General features: G+C 45.9%; 1 protein-coding gene across 3 annotated transcripts in view; it reads left to right on the forward strand.

The window, feature by feature from the left end:
* The window catches only part of LOC138467580 (uncharacterized), a 1,374,796-nt gene extending 1,348,409 nt beyond the window's left edge, over window positions 1-26,387 (forward strand). For all 3 annotated transcript variants that reach the window (XM_069607715.1, XM_069607714.1, XM_069607713.1), the window contains one exon: window positions 25,917-26,387. In XM_069607715.1, coding sequence (XP_069463816.1) covers window positions 25,917-25,989 — 73 coding nt within the window. In that variant the 3' untranslated portion in view covers window positions 25,990-26,387. The remainder of the gene's footprint in view (window positions 1-25,916) is intronic.
* The last annotated feature ends 438 nt before the right edge of the window (window positions 26,388-26,825 follow it).

Consider the following 26,825-nt stretch of genomic DNA (forward strand, 5'->3'; position numbering starts at 1 on the left):
TCCCTATGGGGAAAGTAAAGCGCTGTCAGGTTGCATGATTATTGTCGATTTCCTGACTCTGCCTGACCCGTGTATCGGGACATGTCAGGTAAGCGGCTCTGGTGTTAGTCCGTTGTCGGTTATCGTGTAAGAAAGTGTTTGTGTGGGAAAAGGGGGGTAGAGCTTCTAAATAACCTACAGGGTAGGATGGAGAAAAGGTGTTACAGGGAAGGGGATACTGCGTCTCAACCCTCAGTGTCCCACTTCCACTCCCAGTAGACCCCTCGCCCAGGTGATCCTCCCCCACTGGTCCACCCCCAGGAACTGGATCCAATAGCGATGGTCATGTCCTGGCCACCTGGACGAAAGATCTCTGGGGACCAGCAGGTGAGACACCTTCAGGTTTCTCACATTGAGTGTAGAGGATATTGACATAAAAGGGTGTGTCTCTCTTTTCCCTAATGGGCTATTTCTTATAGGACCTCTCCCATTTGGTAAAAGAACATCCAGGCACAGTATTAGATTTGATAAACCTATGTGCAATGTCAATCCGTAGGGCTGAATGGGGATGCCTGTAGCACCGGCACCGTTCATACCGGTGCCTGTGCTACAGGCATGCTGTGCTCGCGGGGGACTTTCATTCCGCCAGGTCAGACCTGGCGGAATGAAAGGCACTCGCAAGCACAACTCAGTTTGCCCGTCCGGATACAATGGTACCGGCAAGCTTACCGGTACCGTTGTATCCGGACCAGCAAGCTCCTAATGAGGCCCATAGTCCGTATTCTTCCAGCGTCTTCTTTAAGGACCACCAAGCCACATGCGCCAAGGCCTTTTTGAAATCTAGTGCCACGAGCACTGTTGGCTTCTTCAGTCTTCTGGCCTGCTGCCAATAGGTGCACTACTTGTCTGCCATTACCTCCTTCTTCCAGCCCGGCAGAAATCCCACCAGACCGAGGTCAATGATTGTTGGAAGCAACCCCTCTATTGTGGAGGGCAAGATATGGACAAAGGTTTTGGTATCCACATTCAGGAAAACTAAACGTATTGCCTCCTGCACAGATTGAGAAATGCTTTAACGAGACCTCTTAAAATTCTTTGTAATATTGGGCTATAAATCAATTCGAGAAGGGAGGTTTATTTGGTTTTAATTTAAGGATAGCCCTCAACATCGCCACCCTAGAGGGAAATTCAAGAGTCTCACTATTGATACTCCTATAGCAAAATGTTTACATTTGATATTGTTTCTTACATATTGTCACACCTTTCTCTGTCAAAATGCAGAGGAATTATACCTGCCCCAGCCTAGCTTTCATATTCAAAGAAATATTTCTGAATGGTTTGTTCCTCCATTTAAAGTACTTTTGTTTCAAGGAACGAAAATTCACATCTTTAAATCAGCAGGTTGGGGCTTACTGGCCTTTGACAGACGTTGGTCGCCTCTGTATTTTCCTAGAGTCTGGAGTCCTTATGCGTAGCCTCCAGCTGTTTCTGATCCTTTTCTAGGTTGTCCTTTTCAAGTCCACTGAATCTTCTTATAATTTCCAGCACCCAAATAATCCTTCATTTAACAACTGCTCTCAGCTCATCACAGAAAACCAGCTCTTCCACCTCTAAGGTAGCACTTGGTTCTATTCATTCCTTTTTTGTTTTTCTATGTCAGAAATGCAGTCAGGTTCATTTATTAAAAAGCCACCCAAAGTCTAGATACAGGTGTGTGTTGTCTTTGTATGATTGCCACTGCCAACCCTTTATGAGCACTAACTGGCCATCCTATAGCTTTTCCTTTCCCGCCAATGCAAATTCGTACAGAAATATATTCTTAGCGTAAGGTACGTGAGACTTCTACACCACTGCAGGCAACTACACCATTCATTCTAAAGGCCGAGCAGGGCAATATGTGACCACCAGAGTATGACAGATACCATACATCCACCGATTTCCTATCCAGAGTAGCATTCATTACCAGGATGGATCAAGATCCCTCCATTCATAAGCTGGCACTCCCGGCAAAATGGATGTCTAGTGAGGTCCATGGCCAACAATCAGAGGCAAAATTAAAACCTCTGTCAGTTCAATATCCTTTTGCTAACCCTTCATTGTTATAAAACTATTGTGTTGCGACAAGCACAGTGATCGACATACTGAAATGGGAAATCATTGCAAAAGGGATGATTTGCTCTGCAGTGATAAAACAGCAGAGCAAATTATGTACATTTCCAGGTGATAACCTGGCAATGTACATAATCAGGTAGGTTTTACTCTGCAGTCTGACTTGGTGGTTGTTCCAGAGAGAAGTATTTTGGAGACACAAATTTTCGGCATGCAATGTCATTGTCTTCATGCAAGTCCCCCGGCCCTTGCCAGTTTTGGGATTGCAATGCGTGCTTGCCAAAATTGGTATTGTGTATTGAACTTGGGAATGTACATTTGGTTAATAAACAGAAAGAACAAGCCGTCGGTTAATAGTGCACTGAACTATTGTGTTGGTTCATGAAAATAAACACATGAGAATTTCAAATGTTTAATTAAAAGAAAGTTTGTCAGATTGTCCAAAACACTCTACTTTGTCTGATCAATAGACTCAGTTCTCTCAGTCTCTATATCAATCCTGCTTGATCTTTCATTTGCCTTGACACGGTCAGTCATGCCATCCTCATAAATCATCTCCATGATATCCTTGGATTCACGAAACTGGCACTGGCGTGGCTGACCTCCTTGTGGTGCTGAAAATGCATCGGAGGACAGGGCCTCCGTATCCTTGTCCTTTATGCCTTTATCATGTATGTTCTGTCTTGTTTTCCACGCAGGAGTGCATGTGGGACTCCTGGCAGTGCTGCTCTTCCTCTTTTTGGTCTTGGTGAACAGACCCTTGGGATACGCTTATGGCACCCATGGGTGGGGTACAACCCTGTACTCCTAGTGTAATTTTTTGGGCACCTGAGTGTGGCCCAGAGAGCAGGGTATGGGCTGGTGGCAGCTCTGTGCTGAATTTGACTGATGCTCTGAGGATCCTCCATTTTGGGATACTCAGCCCCTGCCATTGGGATCAGTTGATTCCTGATAGGAGACAAGATGGCCCGTGGCCTCTTGCTTTCTATTGCCGGTTACCTTGTTTTCCTGAAGTCCCAGGAAGCCCTGACTCTGTCCCTGCCCCTGACTGGCTGTTGAGTGGAAGTTCCATATATGGTAGTGTGGGTAAGTCCAGGCCAGACTGGCTGGAGCCTTCCCAATGACTGTTTGTTGTGGGTATGCCCGTGCAGTGGGACCATGGTGAATGGAGTGTATAATGAATACGCATTTCATGTTATGGGTGTCTATTATCTGGTGTGTGACACATGACTGAGACAGCCCTGCCCGAAACTACTATGAATGCGGTGTGGAGTGCTGAATGGCTGGGTGCTTGTCCGAAACCACATTCCGCATTGTGTGTCTCTGGATGTAGAAGAATGGCCTCAATGCACTGTGAACCTGAATGGCTGCCTCACTGCATGAATGCCCTTCTGAATGATTGGTTGCCTGAGTGTGACCCAGCAGAGTGAATGAGCGACCACACAGTGGGCCTCATTATGAGTTTGGGGGTAGCCATGCCCTTGATACGGGCATGGCTACCCCCAAACTCGGGTCTGGGTCCCGCAAAAGAGGATTTACCAGGCCATTCCGACCTTGGAGGACCCGGTAATTCCCTTTTGCGGGACCCAGTACGTCCCCATTCTCATTTAAGCCCCCATAGGGCTCAATGGGAATGGGGAGGATGGCAACAACGGCCACGTTAATAACTGTGCTGTTGCTGCCATCCGGTACCGCTCGTGGGTGCCGCTCTGCACGCCTGGTCCGACCAGGACTTTACAGAGTGGCCCCCGCGGGCATAGTCGGAATGTTGCGGCGAGGTATCAATGGCGCCGGTAGCATTACCGGCGCCGTTGTTGCCTTACCCCAGCATCCGTAATGAGGCCCACTATATCTGGGGACCTCTCATTGATGGAAATCGTTCAGAAGCTGAAGGCGATATTTGATGCTTGCTCTCGAAGCCAAGCCGGAAGAAGAAGGTGAACCGATGTTCCCTTCAACGTAATCTGAAAGCTGCTGTGTCTTCAAGAAACTGATCCAAGAGACGGCCTTGCTAGGAGACCTCTTCCTGAGCTACGAGGGACCATTGTGCACCAGCTGATCTTTGCCAAAGCTCCCTGGAAGTCAGACCCTCGAAAGGCTGCCGATCAGAGAAGAGGACTGCCACGGAATCCGAAGTGAAGCACCCGGACATCCGTCCATCGTCGTTGACCAGGGTTCGCAGGTTTGCTATAACCGCTGGAAGCCCGTTGAAGTGTGTTGCCCAGACGCTGGGACAACTTGACGTTGTGCTGCTCAATGACTGGAGCTGCTATGTTCCACCTTTGCCTAAGACATTTGATTCAAGGACTCCCTTGCTCATCATCGTCGACCGTTTGTCTGGCTGGAGAAAGTCAAGGTTGTTGACGACCGGGGAGAATCTGCCGGTGGGTTTCCCGCCTCCCAAAGATGGCAAAGACCCCACTGGAGATCCGACAGCCAGCCGTGGTCACGATCACCGACGCCAGATGCTGACGACCCGACACTCTTGCTGGGCCAAAATTCTTCATTGACTCTTTTCGACAACGAACCATCGTCGTCGAGGTATACCGCACGCCTCATCTTCACAGGACGTTCACAAGTTTTCTTCAACGAGCAGCGCCAGGATCGAAACTGCTTCCCCGACAACAGCGTTCACCTTTTCGTCACTTGGAAACTCGACAATCCATGGCTCCTGTCTTAAAGGGAGTTCACTCAAGAAGGGGCTGTCGATGACTCGTCGAAGAACTCTATGAAAACCAGGTACATTGGAGTCGTAGAACCTTTTAGAAGGAATTGAGGCTATATTAAGCATATCTGGACCGGGCTTGCCAATATGCTTTATTTACAGGTTGCCCAGGTGGGGGGAGATCCTCACACAGAACTGTCTCTAGGTAGACGGGAGTATGTTCCGCCATTGCTTGATTTAACTTGTTTTCTTTCTTGGATCTAATATTGATTCATCTTATAATCTGATTAGTATGCCAGTTGAACTGTTAGCAGTTGATGCATTTCAAAGGAATCGATAGTTAAGAGTGGTACTACGTAGATCTGTATATATTTGCCGCTATACAATTTCCAGAGTACAAAGTGTGTTATTGTGATTGTGTATCTAACTATGAACCTTATTTATATAAAGACTGTTATCACTAACATAGTGTGTGGACATTTCTTTGTGGGTGCTTGGGCACTACACTGTACCTAAGAACCAGCCTGCATCACCTCCTGAGAGCTAAGCCTTGATTGCTCGCCCACGTTTCACCACATAGAGAATCTTGGCTGAAGTGCCCTGTGCCTCTACTCTGCCATATAGAGAGAGGGAGTACAGATACCGCCCTGCAGTCTTTACAATCCTTCCTTTCAAACCAACCCTCCCAAGTGCAACTGGGCCCTTTCCTCTCCCCCACCTCACTATCTACCTGTGGCGTCCCTCAGGGCTCTATCCTATCGCCATGGCTCTTCAATATCTACCTTGCCCATCTGGCCCACTTGATCTCCACTTTCTCTCCTCACTTCCAGTGTTATGCTGATGACACACAGTTCTCCTTTAAGATTCCTTCTTCTACCTCCTCCCATTCCTCTTTCATATCTGACTGCCTGAGTGCTATTCAAGCATGGTGCTCTGCTAATGATGTATGCCTTAATGCCAGTAAGACATAGATCCTACTCATTGGGATGCTTGCTCCCGGTTTCCCTCCCACTCTCTGTCCTCCCTCCTTGGGTCCCCTCCCCTCACCCTCTTTTGAGCTAAAAACCTTGGGGTCCTCTTTGATTCCTCCCTCTCTCCACACATTATAGACCTTGCTAAGAAGTTCAACTTTCAGCTTCACCCCCTCTGAGGTATTCTCCCTTTCCTCACCTTCCCCCAGAAGCTCAATGTATCCACAGATATGGTATTTGATAAGCTGAACTACTGCAACAACCTCTTCCTCAATCAGCCCCTTTCATCCCTTCATCATCTTCAACTAATCCAGAATAAAGCTGCAAGACTTATCCTTGGCCTCAAGCCCAGGGACTGTATCTCTCCAGCCCTAACATCTCTCCATTGGCTCCAGTTGACCGCAAGAATCAAATTCAAGACCCTTTGCATCATTCGCAAGGCTGTCTGGGGCCTGAGCCCTCTTTGCCTCCAGCTTTCCCTCCCTACATGGCCAGCTAGAGTTCTGCGGTCCTCTCGTTCCAACTCTCTGCAGGTCAGACGCTTCTCCAAACAGACAGTGGGAGGTAGATCTCATTTTTTGGCGGGAGCCTCCCTCCACAATGGCCTCCCTGCCTCCCTCAGATGTAAGCTGGATCTTCTCAAGTTCTGAAAACTTCTCAAGACTTTCCTCTTCTCCTCCTCCTTCCCTCTCCCCCTCCCATGCTAAATGTCCACTGCCGCTGTGACTGGTGCCAGCTCCATTATGAGCCTTACAGGGGCCAGCCCCCCCCCCCCCCTCAGCCAGTCTCCCCCAGCATCCCTAAACAGCACTTGCCCTCGGGCACACTTCCCAGACTAGCCTAAATCTGGCCACTTCCCGGACTAGCCTAATTTTGGCCCACACCGTCCATCGCAGTGCCTTTCCTTTCCCCTTTTCCCTTGGCACTTGATGTCGTGGCTCCCCCTCAGCACCTGCCATGCCCCCTACACCCGCCCCCTCCTGCACTTAACCCCTTACCCCATCCCAGCCTTTGCCCCTTCCTCCACCCTGCCCTTTTCTGTCACTGCACTTGCACAGTAAGAATGTCACAAGTCCTAGCAAGACCCTAAATGCTGTTTTATTCCCTGTGTTCCCCACCCCTTTCTTGTCTTGTGGCGACTGGAAACACTTGTGTATAGGCACCATACAAATGAGAAAGAAAGAAAGAAAGAAAGAAAGAAAGAAAGAAAGAAAGAAAGAAAGAAAGAAAGAAAGAAAGAAAGAAAGAAAGAAAGAAAGAAAGAAAGAAAGAAAGAAAGAAAGAAAGAAAGCTATGAACCTGACTCAAGTTCCCAGCATGAAGAGACTGTTTTAGTCTCTTATCAGATGTGTCTGACAACTTTGGCTTTAATTCCTAGAATTGAATGGTTCTCTTTTCACTCTCTTTATCAAATATACCTGGAAACCTGAACTTTCATTCCCAACATGCAATCGTTCTCCTTTCAGTCACTTTATCAGATGTGCACAGGGTTGTCGCGCTTGGGAATCTATAGGCCAGTAGAACAATTAATGAATACTAATAGTTAATCACAGCATATGTGAACTGTCAGCCAATCAAACGTGATCCAACGTTGTAACTAGTAGTAACTAATATTACAAACTAGTGACTGATACTAAGTATAATTTATTTTATTTGAAAATTACATTATTTATCCTTATTTTTTTTTAACTTGTTTATTTTTGGTCAGCACCCAGGAAAACTTTACATTACAGGTAGATTGGCACAAATTACATTTTACCCCCTTTATCTGTTTCCTTGAAGTTCCCCCTCCCGCCCTCTAGTTCTGGGGGTCTTTCGGACCTCACTCCTCTGCTAATTGGGTCTGGATTCTGTCCTCGGACCCTAGGGCGTTTGTCATCAAGCGTGGCTTGTATGTTAAGGCTGGGAAGCGTTGATCGTAGTCTATCATGGGCGACCAGATGTTTGTAAAGCGGTGAAGGTGACCCCTGTTTGCCGCCATGACCCTTTCCTAAATGAAGATGTCCCATGGTTTCAACCACCACAAAACCATTAGGGGGCCCTCCGGGGATTTCCAGGTTCAGGCTATCGTGATTTTAGCGGCTAGGAGCAGCTGTGTTATAAGAGCCGCCTGCTTACCAGATCTCGGGTATATGCCTGGAATTAGGGCCCCCAATAGAATTGGTTCTGGCTCCAATGGTAGCATGGTCTGGGTAATGTCTGCAATGGTGGCTATACATTGGGACCAGAAGTTCACCACCATCGGGCATGTCCACCACATATGTAGGTATGAGCCCGTCATGCCGCAGCAGCGCCAGCATTGCGGGTCCAGGGACTGATTGAAGTGATATAGCCGGAGCGGCGGGTAATACCATCTTAACAATAATTTATGTGCACCTTCTCGGTTCGTCACGCAGAAGCAGGACGAGTGGGTTCGTGCCCAGATATCTGTCCAAGACTGGTCTTCTATCGGGTGACCTAGCTCCATTTCCCACTGTGACATATACGTTGCTCTAGCTTCAAGCAGGTTTGGCTGCAATAATTTATGTAGCGCCGAGATTCGTCCTCGGCTCAGAGGATCTGCGGCTGTTAATTCAAGAGCATCCAGTTCCCTCGTGGTCGCCATGTGAGTCTGGGGATGCGTGCACCAGTGTCGGATTTGGAAATAAGAGAACCTGTCGGTCTCCGAAAGGCCAAAGGCGTTTTTACATTGAGAGAACGTCAGCGGCTGGGTCCCTACGAATAGCTGACTTAGGGAGTTAAGCCCCCCGGCTATCCAGTTCTTAAAGTTCCGGGGAGAGGTCCCAGGTGAGAAGGCCGGATTGTGGAACACTTGGGCAGATGGGCTCAGGTCTCTCGGGATGCCTCTGAATTTGCGTGCCCCGTCCCATGAGAGGATGGTCGGCCAGGTCCGCCGTAGGGAGGCGGCAAATGTAACAGAAAGCGGAGGGGGAGGGGTAGTCGGGACTGTTCTGTGTCCGTCCACTTAGGGCACCCTGATGCGATAGTCCAGGCACGAGTGTGCTCTATCTGCGCCGCCATCTGGTATTTTTGGAGGTCAGGAACCCCGAGCCCACCTCGGGTTGGGGCACACATCATGGTTTTCTGTGGGATACGTGACTTTTTCCCCTTCCATATGAAGCCGAAAATCTTCCTCTGGAGACGCTGGAGCGGTGGGCGAGGGATTATGGTGGGGAGGGCGGAACAGGAATTGTGGTAAGTGGTTCATCTTGCAGGCCGCAATGCGACCTATTAGGGAGATCTCCTGTGAAAGCCAGCGTTCCAGGTCTTTCTCTAGGGTTTTGAATAGCAGCGGGAAATTCATCCAGTAGGTATCTCCGGGGCAGGCGGGGATCTGGACTCCAAGGTAAGGGATTGACTTGTCGCTTAGCGGGATCGAGCAATAAGATCTAAAGGACTCCTTGTCTCCATGTTCGAGGCCTATTCCCAAGGCTGCTGATTTCGCGAAATTGATGGAAAATCCCGAGACTCTTCCAAATCTATGGATTTCTGCTAGGGCAGCCCTCAACGACTGGGAGGTGTCCGTTATGGTCAGCATCACATCGTCCGCATATAGTGCTATTTTATGTTGGGAAGGGCCTACTTGGAGGCCATTAATTCTAGAGTTGTGGTGGATACGTTGGGCTAGGGGTTCCATTACCAGGGCAAAGAGAAGGGGGGAGAGAGGGCACCCCTGCCTAGTGCCACAGGATAGGGGGATTGAGCTAGACAGTAGGCCGTTCATCCGGAGGAGTGTGTTCGGAGCCTGATAATTCGCTAAGATCAGCTTCAAGAAGGAGGGTCCAAAATGGAAGGATTCCAGGGTGAGTCGGTGGAACGACCAGTCTACTTTGTCAAAGGCCTTGGCCGCGTCCAAGGTCAACAGGGCTAACTTCCGTGAGTCTCGTTTGGTTATCTCGATCAGGTTAAGGACCCTGCATGTATTGTCCGTAGTTACCCTATTCAATATGTAGCCCGTCTGGTCTGGATCTATAATATCTGGGAGAATTCTCGCTAGTCGATTTGCTAAGACCTTCGAATAGATGTTCGCATCTAGGTTTAGTAAGGAGATGGGTCTGTATGCCGCAATGTCCTTGGGATCTTTTCCTGGTTTGAGAGCTAAAATCGTAATCGATTCTTGCATCGATTGGGTGATGGACCCCGAGGTGGCGAAGGAGTTCAGGAGCGTCGTCATGGGGGCCAGCAGCTGGTGTCGGAAGAGTTTGTAAAATCGAGTCGAGAACCCATCCGGTCCAGGGGCTCTTGACTTCAAGCTTTTAATGGCCGCATCCACTTCCTCATGGGTGATCGGGGCCTCCAGCTCTTCTCTGCATGCGGATTTGATGTGTGGTAGGGCTGCATCCTGCAAGTAGGTTTACTGTTATTCACTTGATCTCGAGGTACCCGACATTGTTTCAGCCAAGTGGGCCTCTGCAATCTTCAATTTATCGTGATCTGCAAATTGCGTCGCACCCAGGGAGTCACGGAGGCCTATAATTGTGTTCCTCTTCTTAGCTCTCGCTAATTTTTCGACCAGGAATTTGTTTGCTTTATTACCTCTGGCGTAGTAGCTTTGTTTCATCTTGGCTATGAGCTGCGCCGTATCCTCAGCATAGTGGGCCTCCAGCTTCTTCCGGGCTACTTGTAACGCTCGGTAAGTTCTCAGGGTCCAATTCCTGGCCTTACGCACTGTCTCGGCCTCCTGCACCTTGTCCTCTAGGTTTTGGCGTGTCTGTTGTTCTCGTTTGTGGAAGGCCACTCCTTGAGCGATTAACACCCCTTTCACCACCGCCTTCATAGCATCCCACGTATTTGCCGGGGAGGTGTCCTCATTCCTATTTACTTCAAAAAATTCCTTTATAGCTTTAGCCACCGCGTCACTCACTGACATATCTCCCAAGATCGGGTCATACAGGGTCCATCTGCGTCGTGGGGTCGGGTCAGGGTCGTGGGCTTTGAGGGTTAGGATTATTGGAGCATGGTCCGAGAGGATTCTGGGACCAATGAGAACTTCATCTGTAAATGCTAGGACTTGCGGGGAAGCCAGGAGGAGGTCGATGCGTGAGTATGTTCTATGTACATATGAATAAAAAGAGTAGTCGCGGATCTCAGGATTGAGGACTCTCCAGGTGTCTACTACCTCCATGGTTCTCAATAGTTTGAGTAATGCTGTCGCCAGGCAGAAGTCTCTTCGAGCCGGAGGGTGAGATTTGTCTGTCAATGGATCCGGTACCCTGTTGAAATCTCCCCCAATGATCGTTTGGCCCTCAGCAAACGGTGGGAGGGCGCTTTCCAAGACAGAATAGAACTCCTCTTGTTCTTCATTATGAGCGTAAACCGAGATTAGTGTGTAGAGCTGGCTGAATATTCAGCATTTTATAGCTACGAAGCGGCCGTCGGGGCAGAGCAAGTGGTCTAGGATCTGCGGTCTCAGGCCCCGGGCAAATAGGATTCCCGTGCCCCCCTTCTTTGTGCCATTCGACGCCAGGAATTGTAGCGGGAATTGCCGGTCACGAAGCCGGGAGTAATCAGCCGGAACTAGATGTGTCTCCTGGAGAAAGGCTATGGAGCCCTTGTCATTCTGCAAACGTCGGAGTATCGCCTTTCTCTTCTGCGGGGCATTGAGACCTCTGACGTTCATCGTTAAGAATTTCAGTTTCTGATGTGGAGGGAGCGCCTCCTGGGCTTCTTCCGATAGGGGGAGCTGATCTGGGGGGGGGAACATAGATTCTCAGCCATCATCTAGGGGTTTAGATTCGGTGTCGTCTTCCTGTGGCTGGGTTTTAACTTTCCTCCAACGGGAGGGTGAACTTCTATCAGAGTGGGGGGCCAGACTTTTTGGTGCAACCCTTCCCACGCCAACTGGGCCATAACTGTCCTCCCAGCCAACGGGGCTAGGATCAAAACACTTGGTTGGGTTCGTCTCCAAGGGTGGGTTGGTGACATACTCCTTGGAGTGGGGTATGGGCCGCTCGGGACCCGCAGCATCATTGATTTCTACTTTTAGTTACTGGATCGGTCATTTCACGGTCCTCAGCCGTAGCAAGATTATTTCATCTTCCGGCGTCTCTGTGCTTAGGATAAAGACTGCTGTTGCCGACTCTGGGGCAGCTGCTCTGTGTCTTCCGTCTGACGGAGTGGGCACTGAGCGGGCGAGGGCTCCGGAGAATTCGGGTGTAAGATGGACCCTGCGTCTTCTAGATGGCTAATTTTGCGCTGGGTTCCCTGGAATGTGAATTGGAGCGTGGAGGGGAAGAGCCATCGGTATTGTATCTGATGGGTCTGTAGGAATAGGGTTAAGGGTTTGAGGGCTCTTCTTTTCTGCAGGGTCATCAAGGAAAGGTCCTGGAATATCTGGAGCTCGGTGCCCATGAACGAAAGCTCATCCTTGGAGCGGCTTATTGCTGTGATCGACCAGGTCTTTAGTGGCATAGAAGGGGACCCTGGTAATTGCGTCCGGAAGAGGGTCAGAATCTACACCTCGTCTTGGGCGAAGTCTATGGGTACGATCCAGGATGAGTTGGGCTTTGTCCATTTCGGGCAGGAGCGCTTGGAAGAAGTTGCCTATGTATTCTGGGAGATCTTTGTCTTGAATCGCTGTCGGGACCCCTTGAATGCGCGAGTTGTTTCGTCGCGCTCTATTTTCTAGATCCTCCTGCTTGTATTCCAGCATCTCACTCCTATTCTGGAGCACCAGAATCTCGCGTCTCAAGTCTAATATAGTGGCGTTGTGGCTCTGGGTTAGGTCCTCCACCTCACCCACCCTTTGTTCCGCTTCAGCTAGCCGTTGATCTGTCTGATCCATCCGTGTGGAGAGGTCTGTCATGCAGGAGCGAAACTCCGTTTTAATATCTTGCATGAAGGTTTGGATATCTTCCTTAGTAGCTAGTTTTCCCTGCTCCTCGGGGGCCTTCTGCGGGGTCAGCTTGGAGGGGGGGTCCGGTTTCCTTGTCTTGTCCGCTGCTAGCAGCATGGTGGAGATGTCCGCAGGTTTGGCTGCTTTCGATTGCTTCGACATCTTGCGGAGATTATGACTCTTGGCTTCCTGCGACTGCTAGTGCTTAAGAGAAGGGCTGCCAGACTCCAGGGATCCCTCTATATGGAAGAGTGGGAAAGGAGGGGGGGACCCGTCTGCGCGAGGGGAGTCAAAGCTCAACTCCGAGACTACCGGGATGTTAGGTGAGAGGGGACCACAGCCCCACACAAGGTCCGGAGCTTTGTTCCCTGGGTTTCAAAGGCAGTGGGGAGATGGGCACCCTTGATAGTAGCAGAGTGAGTCTGATGGTGGCGGGGACCTCCTCCGCCCCAAGGATGGGGGTCCAGGATCCCAGAGAGATAGTGACGTGCAGTGGGCAGGGGTGCCCCAGGAAATGGCCAAGTCGCAGAGGGCAATGGGGACCTCAACTCCGGGCTCCTGCGGCATTTGAAATGTGACAGAGTAGGAGTGAGGCCCACGAGGTACGTCAATGGGGGGTGGTCAGATGGTGATGGCCGGAGGGTAGGCTTCTAGTAGGACTTCAGCAGGTGGCCCAGGAGCAGCCAGGCATCGGGTGCAGTGGGGGCCCCAGACCCTGGCCCCCTCGGCGTTGTGTTGGGGTGATGCCTGGTGGGACCTCGGTGGAGGGCGGACGGGTGATGGCAGCCGGAGGGCCCTCGCCAGATCCAGGGGAAGGCTCCAGAGGGTGCTGCCGCAAGAGGGCAGCTCCCGTTGTAATTTCAGTGGGGAGGGTGGGCCGGGGCGCCCCAGGATGTTGGGGGGGGGGGGCCAGAGAGGGGCCCACGGCGTGCACTGCCCGAATGTTGGTTGTTTTGTGGGATCTTCTGGGCGGGCCTCGCGCTCTCACCTTTATGGTGTCTGAAGAATCCTGAATGCGAGCGTCGGAAGGAGGGACCCGGGGGGCCGGGTTGATGCTGCTCGTCGCTGGTCTCCGTTTTCTCCCTCATCAATCCTAACGCAGTGCTTCAGGACGGGAGCACCCGGGTCATACCGCTTCCTCCGTGGGACCTTCACCGCACCGGAATGGGCTCTCTCCCTCCCTGATTTCGCTGTACGAGGCCGGAGTCCGCGCTTCAGGTAAGCGGACCGGGGAGGAGGCGGAGGCAGGGGGGGGTTGCTCACCGATCCCTTCCAATACCCCGATGCCCCCGCACCGCTCAGCCACAAAGCAGGGAGCTTTCCGCTCGTCACGCCGCAGGGATGTCAGCTTACTTCGGGGTCAATCTCTGCGTCTCAGCTCGGGCGGGGACGTGCATCACTGCGCTCCTCGCCCAGGAGTCCCGTCCGCCATCTTGGAAGCGCCGGGTGGCGCTTGGGCTCGTCTGAGCTTTGAGGTGATTTTTCGCAGCCAAATACAGGATGAGTGGAGCCCCACTGGGCAACATCTCGTGCCTCGGAGTTTCCGATTTTCAAGGATCGGACAGTTGCTGCAATCCGATCGGCGATAGCTTAGCTTATTGCCAAATGCCGCGGGTCTCGGACGGAGGCCATCAGGGAAGCCGCCACATCGTTGGCGGTCCTGGCCACGCCCCCTATTTATCTTTATTTTAATTAATTTTATACACGTGGTCATACAATGTTATGTTGAAATATATCACAAACCTGAATATAAAATCAACAAAGTAGACATTAAACAACCAAAAAATTAACATGAACACAGGGAAAACCGAAATATACATTAACAATACAACCGAAGAAAGCATACCAATGTGCGTAGAGTTCATCAAGAAAGTGACAATCAAAAAGCAATGAAAATAATTTAATAAAGTCTTTAAATTGCAAATTGTATCAAAAAGCTGACCTAACCAGAGAGAATAACCTGTTAGAATGTGCGGTTTCTGAAGAGTGCAATTGCTAAGCTCCCTATTCTGTTACTTAGTCCTCACAATATGATATGATACGATATGATTTGATATGATATGATAGGTTATTTATAATGCGCTTAATGCCCAGAGGTTTCACTCTGAGGCACATCAAAAATGGAGTTGGTAAGATCTCCATTTCAATAATTCATCTTAGGCCAGTTCCTTGTCCTGTGCCAGGAGTGTTATTATTTGTGAAATTGAATCTGCTCTTTTCAGTACGCGATTATTCTTTTCTGCAGCATTAATATTGCTTGTAAAGTCAATAGCTTTGTCTCCCTAAGTTCTATATTTGCTTGAGGAGATCCACAGACATTTCATGCTCATCAGGGAAAGGCTAAAAGTGGGTTGGATGCTAGAATTTCTTCTGAAGGAACCGTGTTTACTGCGGAGGAAGAATATGATGAGCTGTCAGAAGACATCCTGATAGAGGGAGCAGGCAATCAAACCCCATGAACCCTCAACATCCTCCAGGTGGCAGAGAGCTGGCCCCACCCACCCTGCTCGTTTATGATCATCTTGGATTAGTGAGCTTGGCCCACCTCCAGACAGCACATACTGTCATAATCACAGTCTCTTAAACACGCCAGTACCAAGCCTCTTTTCACCAAGTCCATTAAGTATCTCAGAAACCATCCCTTGATGTGTTTTCACAAAGGGAAACTGGATAATCTGTTGCCAGTTTTGCTATTCTTTGGTGAGCACCAAAGGAGTCTGGAAATAGGCCGAAGCTGCTAGTTCGAAATATCAGGTCTATACCTGCACATATTGTTCCACATTTCCACAGCCTGATCTTCAGAGAACACTTTTAATAGCAATTGACAAAGCACTGTTGGGGTCGGTTGTCACATAAATGGTGTGCATGGCAGGCATGTGAACCAGTGGAAAGGCAGTAAATGATATGTGCATCATTAAACATTGAGCTTCCTATAAGGAATGGGGTGCTACCTCAAGAGATCTACAGAAAAAAAGATTCCACCAAGCATCTCTTTCAGTGTTTGCCATGTAGAAGGTACACACAGCAGCAAACATCTTTGCACTATTTACTGGCAAAGTTTTGGGGTGGCTTAGACCAAAAGGATTAACGGTTGGTTTTGGTATGAGTGACAATGGTAGCAATTTGTCTGTGCAATGGTGGATGGCACTTACTACCACATATCCAGTTGTGCACACTGCTTGAACTTCATCGTATATAGGACTTCCTGAAAAAAGACACAAAATTCAGCAAACATAATGGCCACACGTTAAAACATTTTTGGCTATTTCAGACAATCTATCGAAGCACAGTAAATGCTGAGAAGGTTGAAAACTGCAAATGGCGTTCTGCAACTGAGCCTCATGCAGGAGGATTCCACCTCATGAAATGTGATTCTATATGTACTTGAACGCCACTTTGGACAGCACAACGCTATCACCAAGTCTATGGTGCAACACAAAGTGGAAGCAGTGTCAGCGTTGCCTTTGTGTGCTAAGCACTGGGGTTTTGTGAAAATGTTCATCGAGGTTATAGTGCCTTTTGAATAAGCTACACAGGCTCTCAGCTGTGCTATGGTAACAACCATCAGTGATGCAATTGCACTGGTTCACATGCTCAAATACCAATTCATGACAATGGGGTAGGAAATTAGGGGAAAAGAGGACTTTTAAGCTTTGGCTAAAGATATATACCACTGCTTAGAAACAGATTCCAGGATGAATTAAGGCATAGTCGGCCCCAAGGATTGTATCTAGACTACAATTTTAGACCTTGTTTGTCTGCTTTTTTGCTAAGGTGATATGGGAAAATAAAATACTTTCATCCTGTGCAGAAATGAGGCACACGAGAGGGAGAGGTCTCACTTGCAACTTCATAGGAAAGGAACTGGAGAAATACTCATTTTCATTCACTTCCAAACAAGGGTCCCTGTGGGACCACCACCACCCTTAACCCTGCTCCCACTGCCCCAGGACAGTGGAACTCTTTAGTCACTGATGTCACCATCAGTTCCCGTGAGCACAGCCTTCTACAAAAACTTCACAAGTTCAGTCAAAAGTTCTGAACCCTATTTGGAAAGTGTTGTCAAAACTCAGAGTGAAGACACAGAAAGACAAATTAATGTTCATATCAAAAAGGACAACAGAGGAAATGTTTTTAATTGACACAGGAAAGTGGAGCAGTAGCCAATACCAAGCAAACTGGCAATCAAATATCATTGTGACCTTCTGCCAGAGTCAATTCTGAATGTATTTTTCGTGCATCACGTGTTTCATTGCAGACAGATGAACTTCCTATTCCACACATATAACATTCCAGATGATGAGGATTTAGAGCAAGCACATTTGGAAGCCTTTGCACATGTCCCTGCTGTTGATGTTGCTGCTGATTCCGATGATTATGCACAGGAAAGAATGTTCATCTACTAGTGCTGCTAAAAATCAAGTTTCATGTTCATATTGTCATGCGTCACAGAGTATTAAGTAGTGATGTGTGAACATTTAACTAACTACAGAAATTGAATATCACCCTTATGTAGAGAAGGAGCCAAGTACCTCTACTGAAAGTTCCGCCCCTATTCTGCCTATATATTGGCAACCAGAAATTGCGACTTGTGCAATACCAGTAAAAGTGCCAATACCGCGAAAAGTCCTTGAAATAAGGTATCCATTGAGAAAACCCTATATGTATCCACGAAGAAATTATGATCTTCTGAAGAAAGTTCTGGAAGAAGTGTGAAAATGAATGAAAGAAAGAGCTGGTGACGTTGCATGAAGTTGAGGTGACGCACACAGAAGAGATATATATGGACTAAGGATAAAGACCCAATAGAATCTGATAGTGAAGTAAGGAAGAATGTAACATTTCGCCCCTGAGAAGAAGATTTCATGTGCAGAGAAGCACTGAAGAAAATGCTAAACCATTTTTCAATTGTACAGACGCAGTAACGCAAGTGGAAAAAGTAATCATAAGGCTTGCTATGTAGTGAATAGATTGCGTCGATGTGCCATTGTATCTACATAGGAATATATAGACTATGGATGTTCCACAACGCATTTTAGCAAACTTGGACCCCATGAATGGAAGAATTGGAAATGTGGCGCAGCAGAATAAAAGCTGATGGCGAAGAAAGAGTTGTGAAAGGCTTGCCTTGCCCAGAGTAAAGAGTCGGGCTGCCGAGAGCCTTGCCATGTACTCGAGAAGATACAAAAATGTGAGAAGCAAGCTCCGCTCCTGTTTGAGGTATAATGAAAACCGTCAAGGGTGCCAATATTTCTTCATTTAATGGTATTAAAATACAATGAAGAGCTAGAAATGTGGTCTCAAGTCATATGATCGGATGAGAGTAGACTTTGGGTCGAGCTACACCGAGACCAGAAGATAAGACCATGCTTCACTCCCTTTCTTTCTCAGGTGCAGAGAGCCTCCACAAGGCCAAGTTCAAAGGTATTAATTGAATGGCAGGCCGCAGGAGGGATGATGGATGTTGGGCTAATTGGGAGGAGAGGCATGACCAGGCCAAACCCTCCGGCACCTGGAGTCCCAGTTGCGTGCTGCAAGCATGTGGAAACTTCCAGAATGGTACAAGTGTGATAACCAATTATAGAGGGCCAAGTATTAAGGAGCCCTATAGTTTGATAAGCCAATAGTATGTTGTATATTTTCATGACACGGAAGATGACTTGCGCTTGGCATGGGCTTAGTTGCCAACCTGACCTTAGAGATCCAATCACATCATTGTATCCCATAGAAAGTATATGTAGATGTTCCCCGTTACCAACTGCAATCACCCGTAGGTTTTTCTTATTTGCCACGCAGTATGATGTCACTTATGACACGTTTGTACTATAAAAGTGTTGTTTTTTATGAAATGCTTCGAGATAAGTCTGTGCGGCGTCCGTTAATGTCCGTTGTACTCCCTGTTTTAAAGACTTGTTATTAAAACAGCGTTACCTTTTGCCACCTTCTTGAGTCGGTCTGATTATTGATGTTTGAGTAAGATCTACATCCCCATCCATCTCAGATACTGTTACCTCGTCTTAAAGGACCTGTTGTCCGGGTTCACTTAAGAGCTATACAAGAAGTGACCAATATGCAACACTACTACAGCCCATGATACATAGTCACTCTGTCGCCCGTACCCAGACTCCAGTTGGCTGAACAATATACCATGGCACGTGTCTCAAGGGGGTATGATTGAACACATTTTTACATTTATATTACAAAAGAAAATAATAAAAGCTGCTACCACACAGCAGCACAAATGTGAAGGAAAAGGGAATAAACAGGTCCAGTAACAAATAATTAACCTTAAAAGAATATACATACAAAAGGAAAAAAGAAAACCAGAGAACTAAAAAGGACACTCCTATAAAGGGCCTGTTGGGGTATGTTTCTGAGCCCCAAAATAAAGGGCCTGTTGGGGTATGTTTCGGAGCCCCAAAGACACAGGACTATCTGATGTTACTCTTATTTTGGTATCATGAGTGGACAGCTAAAGAAAATGGACTTGGTGGGAACTATGACCCACTTTTTCTACTTTATTGGTATTTCAATGGTGGTATTTTATGTTATTTCAGTGGTAGTTTGGTGTAGGAACTCAGCATAGACTTACCAGGTCACCAGGAAACTGTAATATGGGGAATCAGCTCTTTATGATTTGTCCCAGTTTACAGTGTTTTAGTGAATTTTCTTTTATACCACTGGCAGTAGTGAAAATACCTCCTTAGTTTTGTGCCTGTCTATATGCAATCACAAGTAACAAGAAAACACAGTAAACAGACCAAAGCTGATCTAATTCTTTTCCGTTACTTCATAAGCTATTCTTCAGGCTAAAACATAACTACAAGCACATTTCATAGTAATTATTTTCCCCGCGATGGGAGATTTTTCCACAATGAACTTCAATCACAATTTTAGTGTTGCAGTTCAAAATTGTAATCTAATGATCTTGAAACATATCGTTCCCTTTGGCAGAGCCTTGAGGTTTCAGTTTATATATGTGAACTCTGCTTCTGGGTCAGTAAAGAAAAACACTTGAAAATAGCTATCTATGTTTGTAATTGTAAAACTACACCCACCTCACTTGTACTTTATTGCTCACCTAAAGAATGCTTTGGTTCAGCGTGCCTTCGCACAGCAGGGCTGAGATCTCACCTCAGCCCAGCTGTTGAGAAACTCTCCCACCACAGGCTGTCTGGACAGTGCCCTCACACTGAAAATATTTTGTATCTGCTTTTCTCCCCTTCTTGGCAGGAATAGCTCAGCAAACACTTCTGAGATATAGCCAGCCTGCTCACTGTCAGCAAAGGCAGCACACACCGAGAGACAGCCCCCTAGCTCAGCTCTCCACATCCCTCTTAAGGCCACTGTCCTGTGATCTGCCCATCAATGTATGTATGTTTGCCTACAGAAAGTGTAAGCATTGCCTGCCTCTGACTCTGATGTCATGTGCCAATCAAACACTACCCCCCAGTTGGCCAGCCCCAACCCTCTAGAAATGTCCGGAGAGCACTTGTTTAGCCTGTCACCTCTGCGCAGAGATTCAGGCAGCAAACAGTTGCAAAAGATTACATTTCTCTGCACTGGTTTCCTGCTCTTGGAGTTTTAAACAATAAGCTTGCTTTGAGAAAAATGAACTTCAGCTCGCATCTTGTCACATCTTCACTGCAACAAAAACATTTTTTTTTTAATTCTTCATGTTTATTTCTTGCATTTTTCCAAGCACATTGTACAGCCTGGGCTGGTACTATTTCATAAAATGAGCCGTCTTGTACCATAGTTCTGCAAAAATATTTTGCACCAATAAGCTATGGACTGAGTTGCCTTTAATATTAGTGTGGGGATTGATTTGTAATGTAGGGGTATTAGTGAGTAATTAAAGTGTTAGTCTTATATTTCATTGCAATTCAGTCCATAACTCTACCATGGTGTGGTGTCCAAATAATAACATCAATCTTTATGTAGTGCCGAATTCAAACTCCCCTTTTGCCTTGCATGTTTTCTATGCATTCTCAATACTGACTCACACCAGATTCAGCCCAGAGTCTCACCTCTCTTGCTGTCAGAGTCTCATTTATTTTTTATTTTTTTGAATTCTGTAGTATCAGCTGAAATTCTGAGTCTCATTTTCTCTACATATACTCCTCCCTTTGTTTCTGTTGAGACCTAGCCTAAGAGTCAATGCAGAAACAAACTACAAACTTGTCTACCATTCAAAATGTGTGATCCTGTGCATGTCATAAGAAAATACAACTTCTCATGTTTTGAGTTCAGGTGATCGTATTTATTTATTTATTTATTCAAATTTGTTGAGCGCACATCAGCCCAGAAGCATTGTGGCGTACACCAAATCATCTACAAATGTTCATATTTATAAATATCAAGCGATTGTATCCAACATCTTCAAATAGTATATGTTTTTGAATATATATTTTTGTACATTTTTGTCTTTTCTTTAGATCACCTCCTTCTTTTCTTTTCTTCTTTTTTTCTGATCTTTTTTATTTTTTATCAATAAATAACACGCTAGAAATGCCAAATCCTTTCTCTCAAAAAGAAGATGAAAAATCTTTTTTTTTTTTATTGATGTTGTACATCGTGTCTATTCTGTGACTGGATGGCTGCATCAGTCCAACCCTAGAAATGAATCTGTTGAAAAGTTAATGTTAATGTTAAAGGTATTTGTACTGTGCACCATCACCACCGGAGTGGTACCCAGGTGCTCCAAAATCAATGTTTCTGTTGAAACTAATTTACTCTGAAAACCAAAACAAAATAGGATGCAAAATATGGACTATCCAATAACGTGTCCTTTAGCTTGGTGATGGCATTTTCGTAAGGCTAAATGCTGATCTTGGGAATTTTCCTGCAGGTCTGTGTCAATATCACAGTTTTCTTTGATTCTCTGCAAGTGGTGCTTCCTTCAGATCTGCCAGTTGCACATCTTTTCCACCCCTCTTCAGTCTAGGGGGTTTTGTTTCAGGGACCCCCGTTCATCCGTTGGACTCCTTAGGATCCGGCCATCGCTCCAGAAGCGCGGGAAGGGCAATAGGTTAATGTCTAAATCAAAAGAGAAAAAGACAAATTAAGAACCAAGTTCACCAAATAAATACATTTTCCCTTTCCATTGAAGTTTATCTGAAAAGAATTGTGGATTAAACAACATAAAATATACAATATATATAATAATATAATTTATATTAATCATCAATGTTTTTAGGACAACCTAGAAATATGCATGGATCAAGCATGGAATATAAATAACATCAACACTGCCCTTTTATATTTTTTAGCTAACTGGAGATACACATATAGATTACGAACGGAAACCATACCATAACTGTATCTGCTTAGATGCTTGGCTGGAATCAAAGATATGGTTTAAGCACAACAGAATTCAGCATGGTACTTTCAATCAATAAACAATAGAAACACATTGTTCATTGACTATGAGAATTCAAGATCCTTTCAAAACATCTATTATTTTCTTTTCCATATAACTTTTTATTAACATTTTCAAAACTTTCCAACTTATTGTGAACCCCGTACCCCCTGTAGTCTGACCTTGAACCCTCCAATTGCCCCCCTTCATTGATCTCCTTCTCATTCATGACTTGGGCCCTACTAGAATGGCAAAAGGCCCTCCTTTTGAAGGTCTCCAAACTTGTACCCCTTATGGCTGGATTCCACTTATGTTCACAACTGACCCAACAGTCTAATTCTCATTTTGGCACTCAACACATTTGAATACCTGTTCAAATAGCTAACAGGTCCACAGTCCTGTAAATGACTACAGCCCCGTATGCTGTACATAGAACTATATCCTGACTCCTTTTTTTGCCCAACGGGATTTGTCCAAATTATTCTCTAAACACAAGTCTTTTACTGTGTAGATGACTGTAACTATTACTTCAATTTGACTATCTTTTCTTACTACTTGCAATTTTGTTTTGATCCAAGAATCTAATTATGTAAATATATATGTATTCTTTGCTTGCACATATCTGTAACTTTTTTGTATGTTTTTTGAACTTTTTTGTCACATGTCTTTGGTTGTTACATTGATGTTCTTATTACTTTTTTCTTAATTTAAATATACTAGAACTGCAAAGCTACCAGAGTGCACCTGAATTTTGTCGTTTTCTCTAGTGACCTATATGGCACTGATTCAAATCCTTCTCCATAAGTTTATTACTTTCTCTGTGAATTTATGACAATGAAATGAATATTGGTTTCTATGTGGATTTCCCTCTTTTTTGTTAACAGTATCTTACCCCCCTATCCACATTAGCACCAGGGGTATCCCTATTTTTGTACTCATCTGCTTAGATGCTTGGCTGGAATCAAAGATATGGGTTAAGCACAACAGAATTCAGCATGGTACTTTCAATCAATAAACGATAGAAACACATTGTTCATTGACTATGAGAATTCAAGATCCTTTCAAAACATCTATTATTTTCTTTTCCATATAACCGTTTATTAACATTTTCAAAACTTTCCAACTTATTGTGAACCCCGTACCCACTGTAGTCTGACCTTGAACCCCCCAAATGCCCCCCTTCCTTGATCTCCTTCTCATTTATGACTTGGGCCCTGCTAGAATGGCGAAAGGCCCTCCTTTAGAAGGTCTCCAAACTTGTATCCCTTATGGCTGGATTCCACTTATGTTCACAACTGACCCAACAGTCTAATTCTCCTCGGGAACCAGGTCACCCTGGCCCCTCTCTGTAGGAAGTCCAGCACCAGGGACCAATCTGCCAAGAATCCTTGATGGTCTCCTTGTAGAAAGTAGCTTACCCATTCCAGGCCTGCGAAGTTCCAAACTTTTCCCACCCATTTTTGTTTTGTGGGACGATCCTTTGATTTCCACTTTTGTGCTACCCCAAGTGCCCCCGCCATCATTAAGATCACGTATACTTTCCCTTCTGCTCTAGTGGATAATCCCTCCAAAGATCCCCGTAAGCCCAACATTGCCAAACCTCTGTTGCCTCCCTCCTTCAGTCCCAGGACTTCCTCTACTGTCTCTCGTATTACCCTCCAATACTCATGAATACCTGGGCATTCACACCAAATATGTATCCATGTACCCACCATTCCACATTGCCTCCAACATAAATTGGGCACTGTGGGGACAAATGTATGAATTTTGTCCGATGTTAAATGCCATTGTAACATAAGCTTTACCCATATTTCCTGGATTCAGAGGGACCTTGTTAGCCTAGGAATATTTGCCCACAGTTGCTTCTACTCTATTTCGTCTATCATTTGGTCTGTTGCCCCTTCCCTCCTTGCCATGTATCTCCTTTCCCCTGGCCCCTCAGCCTGTTTGGTGTATGAGTAAAATTCCCCCACTATATGTTTATCCCCGGAGTCTGTCATTAAACATTTCAAAAAAGGGGTTCCTTCAGGGGTCGCTGCATTAACCAATGTCTTATTTGGGTATATCTGAACCTCTCTCCTTCCACCCCAAAATCCTCCTTACATTGGGTAAAAGATTTTATTTTTGTTGCCAAAAATTGGTGTGAATGGGAATGTGGTAATTTGGGCCCGCCTTATAGGTTCATCCCAGGAGTCGCCTATCACTGACATTATCTTACTAAAATACATATTTATTGGCCTATCCTCCTTTGGTTTCTATAGTACCTCCTCTACGTTCTCATCCACCATAGCCTTATCCAGTGCCCTCCATATATTATCCTGGTCGTTCTTTAGCCAGTCCTTGATCACCTTTATTTGTGATAGCAAGAGGTACACTTTAAAATCTGGTTCCCCCATTCCACCCCTACTTCTTGGCATCATTCATGACTCTTCTAGCTATTCTTGGCCTTTTATTAATCCCGACAAAACTCCCAGTGTATTATTGGATACCTCGGAAGAAGGGAGCGGGGGCCTATATTGGGAGCGTCATGAAGTAGTACAGTAATTGAGGAAGGATAACCATCTTCAGGACGTTGATTCTGCCTATCCAAGTTATTGCTAAGGGACCCCAGTCAACTAACTTATTCTTCGAAAAATAAAAAAGAATTGCAGTTTGAAATATCCTTAAAAACTGTAATGTTCTTGCTACAGTCTAGTTATGAAATAGTACTCATCTATAACAAGCAAATAACATCACTATGAACTGTAATAACCTGTAATGACGTATAACATTGTCTCTGACAGGGTTGCTGCTACTAGAGCCTGCACACAGCAGAATTTCGGGTGGTTGTCAATTAGGGGTAGGGAGGAACTCAGGAGATTTATCTCAGCCCTCTCACCCAATAAATAAACCTTTACATTTCAGGAGATGAATCAATAAAGTATTAAAGAAATTAGGAGGGTTCCCTATAATGTTGCAAGCAAATTAGAAAAGGTGCGCATCTTTTAAATGTATAAAGCTGTACTTGAATACTTTCAGTAGAGTACAATCCTCAGATGAAGGTTCAACATTCGTGTGAATGGAGGATAGCACAGGCGGAACGCGCTGGACTTTGAAGCACGACCACACACAGCAACAGAGGTTTGAATCCTGGATTCGATTCCCAGATTTAAGTGTAATTAAACATCCTACTTTCCAGTCCCCAAGTGAGTAAATCACTCGACTTTGGTCCTGGTCATCAGAGTTTGAACCAAGGTATCGGCATCAAAATCAGGTATACTACACATGTAGATTTTCCAGATCCAAGATCCAGGGAGACATGGAAATTGGCAAAAATGCCACCCTCACAATTGCGACGGACGAAATCCCTACTTATTTTTATTTTTAAACACCCCCTTTACACCACATATTTATTGTATTTGCATTTTTTTTAAAGCGCCAAACAGCCCGCGGGCATCGAGGCGCTGTTACAGGAATTGTGTTTTTTTTTTTTTGGTCTTAGTTGCGTATTTACAAAACGCTTAAACACCCAGAGGTTTCTAAGCGCGGACCCGGGGATCAAACCTGTGTTGCTACGTGTCGTCTTGCTTCCAAGACGCGCACGTTGCCGCTGAGCTATCCTCCCCGGCACATACATATATATATGGCTTATGGGGTATTATAGTAATATGGGGGAACTGTGAGGGTCTCCTCCCCCCCATATCTATGTGGTGTAAAGGGGGTTTAATAAAAAATATGGGACAGAAATTGATTGTACACAACTCAGGCTAAAGTGCGCAGGCATATCTGCTGAAGTACTAAAGTCAATTGCTAAGAGAAAGACATTTACAGTATTTAGTAATGGAGCAGCAAAGTACACTTTGGCGCCCACCCATCCTCACTTCTCCCCCCTCCCTCACTGCACCGGAATAAATTCAGCTGTGCAAACTACCTTACAGGGGAAAATGTGTTTGACCATGTACTGTGTGTCTGTGTGTGTGTCTTACTGTTGAAAATGTTTATTTGTTTGTGTTCTAGGAAGCTAAAAAGGCAAGCAGCAACTGGACCAATTATATCGCGAAAGAAAATAGAACATGTGATGTGGCTGTGAAAAGAGGGGAGAGAGATGACGACCCTTCCCCTGGCAACAATTAGATCAAAATCCGTAAAGTCTTTAACAAGATATATTAACAATGGCAGACATCAACATTTCACAAAAACATGTTCTCACACGAAGGGGTTCTTTAAAATCATGCCAGTTAGTGATGGGCCATTACATTTAGCATACAATCCTTATTGAAAGAGTTAGCTCCTCGAGCCTTTCCTAAGGCCTGAAAAGTAGCCTCAGATGGAGATTTCCAAATAAGACATTCCCCCAAAAGTGAATGAAATATGATCTCATATGTAATGCACGCTCGTTAACAGTTGCGCTCTTAATGCACTGGTTTAATATAATTTAAAGTGTATTAATAACTCGGTAAGATATGTAAATAAATGCTTTCAACTGGACTGTTTTGTTTCTCTACCAGTATATCTGCTGACACAGCGTTCCCTGAAGTTACTTTTACCATCATGGAGACACTGTAGGGAAAAGGCAGGCACTATCAAAGGGGCAGCTTTTAAATGGAAACACACGTTTTGTTTATTCTATTCTTTAAAGCCCTCTTGTTGAAGCATGAGATGATTTCTCGAAGTCCGGGAAAGCAAGCATCCTTGCTGAGGAGAAGGCATCCCAGATCAGCGCCCTCAGTTTTTCGCAGAGAGGAAAGCTGGGGGTGTTGGTAGGAGTGGACGGTGTCGAACACTGTATAAACAGTAGGTACGCCCTTTCCTTGAACCTGGAGACGTTCAAAGCATTCCTTCCCAAAATTCGTAGGGCCGTGCTGGCCCCTTTAAAAGCAATTACCTTTTACTGTGCATTACAACGCTGGTAAGAGCGCTTCTGTT

Source organism: Ambystoma mexicanum, chromosome 4q (assembly GCF_040938575.1).
Source record: "Ambystoma mexicanum isolate Mex_15411 chromosome 4q, UKY_AmexF1_1, whole genome shotgun sequence".
NCBI lineage: Eukaryota > Metazoa > Chordata > Amphibia > Caudata > Ambystomatidae > Ambystoma > Ambystoma mexicanum.